At 37.8% G+C, this 12,800-nt stretch overlaps 1 protein-coding gene across 1 annotated transcript in view; it reads left to right on the top strand.

The window, feature by feature from the left end:
* The window catches only part of RASA1 (RAS p21 protein activator 1), a 53,342-nt gene that overhangs the window by 36,268 nt on the left and 4,274 nt on the right, over window positions 1–12,800 (top strand). Inside the window, 9 exon segments of the mRNA XM_029959942.1 lie at window positions 1,623–1,700; window positions 2,742–2,899; window positions 3,181–3,257; window positions 7,238–7,410; window positions 7,609–7,768; window positions 7,950–8,092; window positions 8,685–8,800; window positions 9,731–9,817; window positions 12,053–12,120. Of these exon segments, the coding sequence (XP_029815802.1) occupies window positions 1,623–1,700; window positions 2,742–2,899; window positions 3,181–3,257; window positions 7,238–7,410; window positions 7,609–7,768; window positions 7,950–8,092; window positions 8,685–8,800; window positions 9,731–9,817; window positions 12,053–12,120 (1,060 nt within the window).

Here is a 12,800-nt window from a genome sequence, read left to right as displayed (position 1 = left end):
AGTATACCTGTTACATCAGAAGTTTAAGTTTTGCATTTGATTTTATTTGAATGGAATTAAAACTGTTTAGAGCACTTATAATAGACTGCTATTCACCAGAGCATGAAGCCTATATAAATACAATATTTTTCTTGTACTGTATATAAAGTAAAGCATAAATTTTCCTGTTAAATGAATGCAAATTTGTGGAATTAGCTTAGATGCCATCAGAATTGTGTAGTCACATTTGTCACACAGCTTTCACTGTACTGTCTTTGAGATGCAGTGTTTTGTATAGTAATTGAGAATATATAAATTAATGTCTGTGCCCCTTACTGCACGTGAATTTTGTCACATCTGTAAAATCTTTTGTGTTCTAAAAAGTAGAAGAATTAAGAATGTGTTGAAGACAGAATATCCTGTCTTGTTTCCTGGACATTTAGTATAATCCTCTTTTGGTTTTGATCTTCTTAACAGGCTGTTTCACTGTATTTATACAAAATGCACTTGTTTCAGGTTTCTTTATAACATGGCTTTGGCCCAGAAAAGTTTACAGATATTTCTTTCAAGAAAGCTCAGCTTTCTTTACTGTGTAACATTTCATAGAAGAATAGAAACTTCGTGGTGTGTAGCTGAAAGCTTTTCCTTCCGTGGAAGGATTTGAAAGCAGAAACCTGACTCACAAAGTGGTCTAGCTGAGAATAGCTGCAGTACATATTGCTGTATTTTTAAAATGTAAAGGATATTGCGAGGGGTAAGATTGAAGCAGGGTTGTGGGGGTTTTAATGACATTGTTAAATTGTACTTTGAGATACAGACTTAAGAGGCTGTTACTCAAAACCCGAATTTTATGCTTCACAAGAAATATACAAAATTTAATGGTTGGGGGACAGAAACTAGAGAATGAAGCTATAACATATCTTCCACCTTCCAAAGGCCCGTTGTAAAGCTTCCCTGTTAGCTTTTTCACACTGGAGTGACTTTTTCAGAGGTGGCCTGGCAAGTTGACAATGCCTCTTAGCAGCTTATTTGTTTTAAAAAAATAAATATATAGACAAAGGTTCTGCAGGCAGTTTGGTGTTAGACAAACTCTTTGTTTCTGTGACCAGAATGGAATCCATCCATCCATCCACTCTGCTGTATGCTTTTGTGAGCAAACGGGGGAATGCTGGATATATGCTCTGTGTTTCTCTGTTAATGTTTTAGTTTTTGTTTGAAGTATACACAGTGTTATGACTGCCATACTGGAGTACTGGAGAGAATAATCAGACCAGTTTGACTTGTTAAATGTAATTTTCTCAGAAGCAAAAAAGTTTTGCCTAATTTTTTATACAATTTGTAATTTCATGTAGTATCGCTAGACTGGAAGATTGGTGAAGGTCACACTGTATGTCCATTAGTAATGCTTGATAGTTATAAAAGAGAAAGTGGTTCAGATTTGCAAATCCTTTATGAGGTTTTGCTCAGTAAAGATAAGAAATTTGCTTTAATATTCAAATGTGTACTTTGGAATTACAGGAAACCTAGGTTTTGCTAAGCTAAAGTGAAATTTCAGATACTCTTCTTTTAAATATGTCTGTTCCACTGCAAGAAGCTGTGTCTGACTTGGTTCCGTTTCACGATTCTGTGTCCTTCTCTTTTAGGACTGGATGAAAGCTCTGCAGATGTTTTGCAGTTTAAGAAAAACCAGTCCAGGCACATCAAATAAGCGCCTGCGTCAGGTGAAGCTGATATTGTGGGGTTGGTGGTGCATGTGGAGGAGTGTTTTGCCTCTTCGTTGCGAAATGATATGGATAAATCTCAGACTTTCCCTTTCAGTAGAAGTAAATCCTGAATAAAAGTGTAAAGATGTCAGCAACTTCAAAAATGTGCCTCATATGGGAAACTTCGAAAATCTATATGGCATGTGAACAAATTTTATAAAAATGTATATGACATGTAAATAAAGTACTCCTTTAAATAATGATTTAATTTTCAATAACACGTACATGCCTGAACATTCTTGAGCCCTAATTTCTCTCGGCCTTTGAAAGTGCTGGAGTTTCCTCAGAGACAGAGGACAGTCAGTATTATACATTTAAGTCTGTAATGATTGCAGAATAATGGGGAAATACTTCAAGAATTCCTCATATTTTTAAATCTTAGGAACATTGAATGTAGTTGTTTTTTATAGGTAGTAGAGAAAAGAATAAAATGTGGAATAAAGAAAAGGAATAAAAAGGAATAAAATACAACATTTAGTTGTGAACATTAAAAATGTTTGGATACTTCTAATAAATGAACTAAATTAGGTGAATTAATAGATGAAGTGGCAGGTGAAATTGAAATCTTCAGACTGCAAAAGCAAAGCAAAAGGCAAAGACAATGCTCATCTACACAAAAGAGTACAATGTAATGGGTTGCACAAGAGAATTTTACATAATCTGTTAGGAAAGCACCAAATAATAAACCATTGTGTTTGGAATTGTCCATGGCTCTTACTCAAAGTGCCAGTCCTTGATTTCAGTAAAATCTTCTGTGCCTAGAAAAGTTGTTATTTGAAAATCCTAATGCCCCAAAGATAATTTTAAAAGAACACATGATGCCTTAAAAATATGGTATTTGTTTTCAGAACTTTAGTTACTTTATTTTGTCACTTGTGCCTCTTAAAAATGTTCAGTATTCACATATTAACATTATCTCTGTACAGAGGATAAAAAATTCATTAGCTTTGTATTTGTACTTTAGCAATAAAAAATAAATTCTGTTTATTTTTTTTCCAGGTCAGCAGTCTCATTTTGCATGTAGAAGAAGCTCATACGCTCCCAGTAAAGCATTTTACAAATCCATATTGTAACATCTACCTGAACAGTGTCCAGGTAGCAAAAACACACATCAGGGAAGGGCAGAACCCTGTGTGGTCAGAAGAATTTGTCTTTGAGTAGGTCTTAATCATCTTGAATTATTGAATTTCACTTGTAATTTGCATTGCATTTAAGATTCTTAACACTATATTATTTTACTGTATTTTTAAAAATACGGTCTATGTCTTTATACAGCACCAACCTTTCAGCCAAATTCTGCATGGGCAGAATTTTTTATAGGCACCTAACTACCTTTGTTAATATAAGTGTCTTTGGCTGAGGATTGAAATGAAATTAGGAAAAGTGTAAGTGCCAGCCAAGTATAGTACTAACTGAGGTTCTCTGTCTTTTCTCCTAGTGATCTTTCATCTGATATTAATAGATTTGAGATAAGTCTTAGTAACAAAACAAAGAAAAGCAAAGATCCAGATATATGTAAGTATTTTTTCTGAAAAGATGCTCATATGTTTCAGCACGGATACTCTGTGTGGGTTTTCTTTACTTTTGTCAAGCACTGTCACAAGAAATTTAGGCTGGTTTTTATGCTCAACATACCTCTGTCTTTGTGTATTTTGGATGTCTGAAGAAGTTTTCCATTAATGGTTTTATAATGACAATCTGCATGGTGTTTAGTGATAAAATGTACAGTAATCCAGTCCTGTATACGTGGCACCTTTCCTAGCTCTGCTCTAGAGTAACCATTGTCAATGACTGTGCTTACCAAAAAGCAAGAGAAGCAAGAGGAAAGAGAAACTTTCAGGACTAGTCTGCTCCATAAAATGGAGTTCCATGGAGTTTTAAGTCTGACTACATGGAATTCCTTTTCAGGTTTTTGGTTCCTTCCAGTGAGAAAGGGAAAGATATGATTCTTTATTAAAAAAATAATCTTGATTGTTTCTGAAGAAAATGTCCTTGTTTTCTTTCTTTTTTACCTCATCTGTCTGCTTCCCTTATTACCACTCAGGTTTAAACCTGAAGTTACATTAGTATTACTTTGATTAGGACAGGATCCATATTTTCTTCTGCCTTTTACACAAGTTTCCAATAATTTCTTTTCCTCATGTTACCCAAACAGCTACTTCTTTAACTGTGGTTTTGTTTCTTTTCCAGCAAACTAAGAGCAAGGTGGTAAAATCTTTCAGTTTCCTTGTAAAGAAGGGTTTTGAAGAATGTGAATTTGAAGATAGAAAAAAATATTTTTTTTAAGTTCAGGTCTCTACTACACAACATGTTTTTAGTTTTGTTTTTTTCTGTTCTTGTTTCCCACCATACTTGTTCTTGAGCAGCTTCAGCCCTGTGCTTCTTCTTTGATGCCTGCAGGGCAGGATGGCTTCTCTATCCCCTTCAAATTTATTTCAAGATTTTTTTCTTTTCTGTTGTGTTCAGAGCTGTCTGTACTAAAGCCTGTCAGAGTTTTTTTCAGTTTGGGTATATTTTGTTACTGGCCTGTAACTTGTGCCCCAGTGCTAATTTATTGGTAGGGGGTTTATTTGGCGTTGGGGTTTTTTGTGTGTGTGCGTTTTTTTTTTTTTGGTTTGGTTTGGTTTGGGTTTTTTTGTAAAATGTGTAGGGAAACTTTGACCAAAATAGATCATTTACAACTCATTTTGAATGGTCTTGCAGAACCTGATTCAATTTGTGGTTTTTTTGTTTGTTTTTCATGTGAGGAAATTAAAAGCAGATCTCATTGAGAGTCATGGAAAGAGACAATGTTTACTTGAGAGATGCAGACTAACAGGCTAAACTATTAGTGAAACTAACTGTGGGTTCCTCTTGGAGGATGATGGGTGTTTCACAAGCACAGTGTTGCCTGTGAAAGTACCTGGGCCCTTTCTCTGTGAAAAAAAGAACTTCCATTTAGGAACACATGTACCTGCTCCAGGTGAGCCCGTGCTCCCAGCTGCTGTATCTTGCTGTACTGGTTTAAAAGTTAACCAGCAGGGGAAATGCACTCAACTCAAAAGAGAGATTATAAGTCAGAATAACACTTTAGTAAAATAATACAATAAGTACAATTATACAGACAAGCAATTGGTTTTAACCCACAAAACCCAAATGTATAACCCAGCACCCTGGGGCATGAACAAAGTGGTGTTCCTTGCCCTCCCCCCCCAAGTCCAAAGTAAAGGGAGAGGGGAAAAGCCTGCTGGTGGGAGAGCTGTTGCAATCTGGTCAAAAGTGGTGATTGCAGTCCAGTTGAGGTTGGTGAGCTGCAGTCTGGTTGAGAGCGGTGAGCTGCAGTCTTCCTCTGGATCCCACGAGTGGTAAAAAGGTTCCGAAACTCCAAGTTTATATATTCTCCAGTTCAGGCAGGAATGGTCAGTCCTTCCCTCAGAGTGGGGAATTCCATAAAAGGGTATGAGGCTGCTCAGTCCATAAAAGGGTATGAGGGTGCTCAGGAACATCCCCCCCACTTCGCAGGCCTCTACTGACAACAGTTTCTGGGAAAATGGCATGGAAGGCTATAGAATACACAGTTTTGGGCTACACCCATCCAGTGATGAATCGGTCCCAGCTGTTCTAACTAGGACATTATCTACCCCTTATTCTATGCCGTCCATGTCATGCCCAAATTAACCCCTTTAAAAACTATGTCTCCTTAAAACTATATACACTTTTTTATATATCTATCTATCTATCTATCTATCTATCTATCTATATATATATACATACAATGAAACATTACAGACCATTCTCACTCAAAATTAGGTCCCCTCCTTATGGTACACAATGTGTCTCCCCATCTTTTTGCATTACCCACCAGGTGGAACCAGGTCCTTGAGCAAAAACAATCCCTCGGATGGGTTTGCCTTTGCTTGAGGTGGGACTAATCCAAACAGTCTTCCCTAACATTCCTCTCATATGTACCACAGGGACTTTATCTCCATCTACAGTATGCAAAAGTTCTGATTGGGCAGGGCCAGCTCGATTGATGGAGCCTCGGGTGTTGACCAACCAGGTGGCCTTTGCTAAATGCAGCTCCCAGTGTTTGAGAGTCTCCCCACACAGTGCCTTCAGGGTGGTTTTCAGCAGTCCGTTGCACCGCTCAACTTTTCCAGCAGCTGGTGCATGGTAGGGGATATGATACACCCACTCAATGCCGTGCTCTTTGGCCCAGGTGTCTACGAGGCCATTCTTGAAATGGGTCCCATTATCAGACTCAATTCTCTCCGGGGTGCCGTGTCGCCACAGGACTTGTTTTTCAAGGCCCAGGATGGTATTCCGGGCAGTGGCATGAGGCACGGGGTATGTCTCCAACCATCCAGTGCTTCCTTCTACCATGGTCAGTACGTAGTGCTTGCCTTGGCGGGTTTTGGGGAGCGTGATGTAGTCAACTTGCCAGGCTTCCCCATACCTGTACTTTGACCACCGTCCACCATACCATAGAGGCTTCACCCGCTTGGCCTGCTTGATGGCAGGACATGTCTCACAGTCATGGATGACCTGTGAGACAATGTCCTTGGTTAAGTCCACCCCTCGGTCACGAGCCCATCTGTATGTTGCATCTCTCCCCTGGTGACCGGAGGCGTCATGGGCCCATCGAGCCAGAAATAATTCTCCTTTGTGCTGCCAATCCAGATCTACCTGAGAGACTTTAATCCTGGCAGCTCGGTCCGCCTGCTCATTGTTATCACTCCCTGCTCAGGAACATCCCCCCCCTCACCTCGCAGGCCTCTACTGACAACAGTTTCTGGGAAAATGGGAAAATGGCATGGAAGGCTGTAGAATACACAGTTTTGGGCTCACCCATCCAGTGATGAATCAGTCCCAGCTGTTCGAACTAGGACACTTGCTTGGCAATTTCAAGTTACCAACACCACTGAGAGGCCAATTACTGATTTGGCCATTCTGGAGCTGACTTTCATTATCAGGCAGCAAGTGCTCGAGACCAATTTTTTATGTAATATGCATAAAGTGTTACTTAGCCTGGGAGTTAGTATATAGGAAATAGATATGTAAGGGTTTGGGAAGGCCATACAACACTGTAATAATAAACAGTAAGAAGTAATAAAGTGATGGAGGAGCAGACCTGATGGTGGTGTCAGCCAGATGCTGGAAAGGGAATAGTCAATTCTAGACATCACCTATTTTTATTTTCAGGCTGCTACCTGGATTTGCAGGGTAGCACTTTTTTACCTACTTACTTGGGTGTTACAAGGGAAGCCATTTCAATAGTCATGTGACATTTTTGAATTTATACATTCTCTACAGATTGCCTTGTTTCTTCAATTTACAGGACTCTGTTAAGCCCCTGAAGCGAATCTGTTAATATATCAATAGCAAACTTGTTTACTCTTACTAATATTTTTTTACTGAAATAAGACGACGTGCTGAAAATAAAACGGGCTTTTTATTCAATAGTAACACTGTTTTGGTGGAAATAATGTACTTGAACGATGCTTTTTTTTCTTAAGTGTTTATGCGTTGCCAATTAAGCCGATTACAAAAAGGACATGCAACAGATGAGTGGTTTCAACTCAGTTCCCATGTACCATTAAAGGGTATTGAGCCAGGATCTTTGCGTGTTCGAGCACGATATTCCATGGAGAAGATCATGCCAGAAGAGGAATACAGTGAATTTAAAGAGGTATGAATTCGTTTAACTTTCCTTGGCTTATCTGTCAAAGCTCACTTAGTTTGTTGGTAGAGATGGATCTCAGTAACACTGGTTGACATAATTAAATATTATTTACAGTAACACACATATATACGATATAATTTTTTTCCAAAGCTGTTATATGTTAGGAGAAGCTTCTGAATATTTTAATTTTTTTTTTTCTTTCAGCTTATACTCCAGAAAGAACTTCATGTAGTCTATGCCTTATCACATGTTTGCGGACAGGACAGAACACTGTTGGCTGGCATTTTATTGAAGATTTTTCTTCACGAAAAGCTTGAGTCCCTGTTATTACGAACACTAAATGACAGGGAGATAAGCATGGAAGGTACTGCACTAAATCACACTAAAGTTTACTGGAATTCTGGGCAGGTGGGGAAGGAAGGGCTCCAGTATCATTCTTTTTTCTCCTCCTTTAGTTACAATTTACGTTGAATAGCTAACACGTTTTTCCTCTCATTTTGTTACCTCCTTTTCTTAACTTTTCTCTTTCCTGTCTCTTTTTTCAGATGAAGCTACTACCTTGTTCCGTGCCACCACTTTAGCAAGCACACTTATGGAGCAGTATATGAAAGCCACAGCAACGAGTTTTGTTCATCACGCACTGAAAGACTCCATATTAAAGATAATGGAGAGCAAGCAGTCTTGTGAGGTGATACCTTGAACTGTTTGTAAACATCTTGGTTTGTTGACACAATTATCTGCTGGTTGTTAACATTAAATATTAGTTTTAGAAACAGTTATTTATCTCTCAGAACTAAAGTTTGTTTACATTAGAAATGTAGGAACTGAATTCATTAAGACATTTTTTCCCCTGGATTTTGGCTTCGAACAATATTCATAGTAGAACTTTTAATTGAAAAGTTCCTGATATTAAATAATGGTTATTTATCCTGAAACCCTTTTGAAAATGGCTCTCCTAACTTCTGTGTTTCACTTCAGCTTCATTGTGGAAAGGATGGTAGTCATCAGAAATTTGGATTGAGAGAGACAAAAAGGTCACACAGATGGATAGTGCTGAATATCTGAGCTGTTAAAAGTCAGATATGTGTATTAGAACTTAAAACTTTTGCTTCTTCACATTTCCTGACCAGTCATTGAAACAGGCTAGTGAGTTCTATAAGAGATGTGTATAGCAGCAAATACTTAATTTACTTTGAAGTAGTATTCAGTGCATAATATTATGAAACTATTTAGTAGTTCTCTTTAGGAGAAGAAACCTAATCTTTTTCTCTTTGTTTTAGTTAAATCCCTCAAAGTTGGAAAAAAATGAAGATGTAAACACTAATTTGGCACATCTACTCAGTATACTTTCAGAACTGGTGGAGAAAATTTTCATGGCTGCAGAGATATTGCCCCCGTAAGTGTGCACTTTTCTGTTCAGATTTATACTTGAAAATTCCTGTTTCTGTGAATTACATTGCACATTAAAATGATGTTCTTACTGATTTATATTAGGATTGCTGTATGGATACACAGGAATATAGATGGGGGGGAAAAAATAACACTTCCAGCAGTGCTTTTTACAAAAGTCTCTTTCACACTTGCTTATCTTTTAAGGAAAAGCTACTAGACCCAAGAGGTCAGGGAAAAACAAGAATAATAAAAGTAATCAATCTCATATTTTCACAAAAAGTGAAACACTACACAGGGTTTTTCTTCCAGTGTGTTGTTAGCTTTTAAGGTATAAAAAATCCTTAATTTTGAGACGTCAGCATAGCACGGAAGTTTTGTGTTACTGCTGGCAAAGTTAGCATTGAAAGGTGCACTGCTTTTAAATGTATGGTGCAGCACTCAATATTTTCTGAAATACGCCACAAATTGTTGTATTTCTTTTAATGGGAGAGGGCTATTGCAGTGGTTGCTTAACTTCTAAACACTATCCCTCATTTATGGAAAGAATGGTTATTTAGTTAAGAGAAAAAAAATTAAAGCATCAAAATTGTCTTTTCTTTAAAAAGACAGGAACAGGAAACAGATAATTAATTATAAAACATTTAAAGCACATCTGAATGGTCATTGAATGGCATATACAATGTGTTTTGCCTGTAATTTATAAATTTACTTTTTAATATAAACTTTAGAAAATGTATAAATTTGTTAACTTATAAATTAACTCTTAGGTAAAGGTAACTTAAAGCTTATATCTAAGTTAGTAATGTAAAGTTGGTAATAGTTCTGCATGAAGTAGGAAGTTGCTCTAGGTCCTTTCTCACCAGCATTTTTGATTCTGTAAGTTTGATTTTGAGTAATTTGAGGTAATTTGAGTAATTACCTACTACTTCTACAGGACATTGAGGTATATTTATGGGTGCCTACAGAAGTCTGTTCAAAACAAGTGGCCAGCTAATACCACCATGAGAACCAGAGTTGTTAGGTAAGTTACTTGTCAACTTTATTCTGAAAATAAGCAATGTTAAAGACATACTGCAGTGTACTTATCTGTGTTTCTTTCAGTGACAAAATTATGCATGCCTGCACATAAAAGATACTGAGGCACAATGTCCCAGTTAAGGATTATGAGCTTGCTAGATTCTTAGTCATGTTCTTAGAGGCTTGTCAGAATAAAATGATGTAGTGTAGAGGTCAGTATAGCTGGACTTAATGGTTTTAACTTTGAATTTGTGGTGCTCCTGTCCAGTCATGTTGAAACATTCCAGAGCTCCTCCAATAATGTTTCAGGAGGTTACTGAACCTGGCTCTTCTGAACTCACACCAGCATCAAAACTCCAATCCGCGTTATTAAACCAATGCAACACACAAGTTCTTCTCTGTTCATTGCCAGGGCAGATCAAACAAAAATCTTTGCTAGTGTCAGGCAGTTAAATTATTGGCAGAGGTTTATCTCCCCTGGAGGGATGTTTCAGAGGATTTGTCTTTGGCTTGTATTTTTATCATTTTGTATTCCATACTGCTAAGGGGCATTGCCTTCAAATGGAGACTGCTCTTACTGTGAGAGCCCTTCTTATTTTGAGGGTCTGACCTCTGCTGGAAGGCTGTAAAGGTCAGCAGTGAATTCCGTATCTCTTTGTGTTCGTCCCCAGCAACAAAGAGGACCATGTGTCTTTCTTTAGTGGATACACAGCTCACATGCAGGGTTTGCCCAAAGCCCTCCTCTGGATGCTAAAAATACTGGATTGCTTGCTTTTGTGGTGTTCTGTTTTCACAAGTGGATACTAGAGATTTCTCTCTAGAGTACAAAGTTTCACAGCCTTCAGTGATCCTGTTATCTTTTATTGCACTACTTTTTGTTTAAGAATGATTAAATATTCAGAGGTAGCTGGACAGTTTTTTGATGTCTTGGTATCTTCCCTACTGTATCAGTGAGAAGGTGCTGCCATTTCTGGTCATTAAACCCCCATGTAGATATTTGCTCATTCTTCATTTAGGCAGGTTGACCAAGGTAAGAATTATCAGGTCTTCCCTATCAGCAGAGTCTCTGCTAGATTTGTACCTCATTGGCCCTCAACTTTGGGCACTTTAAAAGAGGGATTGATGTATATGCCATGGCTTCAAAATTAATTACTTCTTCATAGCTTTAAATTCACACCACAGAAAATACTTTAGCTTAACTTATGGCCAGGAACTGTTTTCTTACCAGCCCTTAGTTTGTGTTTCTTATAGATGTAAAAGAACATCTATAACAGAATATACTAGGTGTCTTGGACATATGGAAGATACATTAACCTCACTACCGTGTTTGTCATTTTCAAGTAATGAGGGCATTTCCATCACTGTGTACTTATCAACAGGCAAGGTAGTGTAAGGTCCAGTTCCTCCTTTGTCAGGAAGTGGTCAGGCTCTGGTATTGCTGTAGTGAAAACCAGCCTGCTGGTGGTGCCCAAGGACAAAGTTACGGATATTACAGATTTACTCAGTTGGCTTGTATGTCACTTCATTGTACTGCAGTTAGCTGGAGCTGAGGTTAACTTGAGTGGATGGTTTTCACTTTTGTATTAGCAGAAAGTTAGTTTTTTCTTATGCTGCTGAAGGCTATTCTGGCTTCAGCAAAACAAACTGAACTAGTTCTGCAGTTAAAACAGAGTACATTTTTTTTTCCAGCTTTCTAGATGGCAGCAATTATTTCATGGAGGAAAGTAGCATATCCCTTATTATTTTTCTACTGGAGTGTATTGCCATCAGGATATGAACCAGCCTAAGCTGACCTAAGGCTGTGTTGTGCCAAAAGATATGTTCCCTTTGCCCACCCGCTCCTGCACTCCTCGTTAGGATGGCTTGGGGGAGTGAGTGGCTGTGGGATGGATGACACCCAGTAGCAGATAATGGAGAACTTTTGGTAGGTCAGAGACTAGGGGCTCCTCCTTTTTGAAGCCAGCATGTTTTGGGATTGGCTTCATTATCACTTCACAATTAAGTTCCCACATGATTTCAACAGTTCACTTGAAATCTGAGTGCCTATTCTTTCAGCTTTGTAGTTCATAGAATCATAGCATGATGATCTTAATTTGTTAATATTTTCACAGAGCACATTCTGGTTGCTTGGTGTTTGTCTCAGCAAGATTCCATGTTAACTTAAATCCTTGAAGACTACCCAATTTTACATTAATTCTCTAATGCTATGGAACAAAATGCAATTTTCTTTCCATTTCAGTGGCTTTGTTTTTCTTCGATTGATTTGTCCTGCTATCCTGAACCCAAGGATGTTTAATATCATCTCAGGTGACTAAATGCTTCAGATTGAATCTATACTTTATACAGCAGGAGGCATGAAATTGCTTGTAATGTCTAATGCAGCAAAATATGAAGTTTCTTCAAATACTGTGTTCAAAGTCATGTTATCCATGTCACTTGGCTCACTTCTCCTTAAGACAGCCAGCGTATGCTTTTCTCCCTTAAAGGTTTGATTGTAGTTATCTCCAATGTGATTGTAGTTATCTCCAATGTAATTTTAAAGTCCAGAGAAACATGCATTGTTGATATTTAATAATAACATTTTGAATTAAAGTCTAGCATTGCTTAATGTATTTAGCAATGTAAAAAATGGAATTTTGGGATCTTCAGATGTCGCTTTCAATACAGTGCAGTGCCAAAGTTAATGGCTGAATTCAATGGTGTCTCTGAAATGAGCAAGATTTATAAAGTTCATATGTTCCTGCAGAGCTTGGAATACATTTGTGGACCTAGAAAATCATTCTCGAACAACTTGTTTGAATGTCCTGCCTACACAGCTTCCAGCCATTGGAGAGGTCTTTTGACTCATTAAATATAGTAAAATCTCAAATACAGAATCTTAAAGATGAGAGAGAGTGGGGCAGCATTCAGAAAGGGTGAAAAATAGGAGGAAATAAAAAATCTGGTTCAGAAAAGCTTGTTTTCTTTATTCATAGACAGTTTTTAAG

The sequence above is a fragment of the Manacus vitellinus genome, unplaced genomic scaffold (assembly GCF_001715985.3).
Source record: "Manacus vitellinus isolate BGI_N305 unplaced genomic scaffold, ASM171598v3 scaffold_23_pilon, whole genome shotgun sequence".
Classification (NCBI taxonomy): Eukaryota; Metazoa; Chordata; class Aves; order Passeriformes; family Pipridae; genus Manacus; species Manacus vitellinus.
This window is presented reverse-complemented; position numbering and strand designations above follow the sequence as displayed.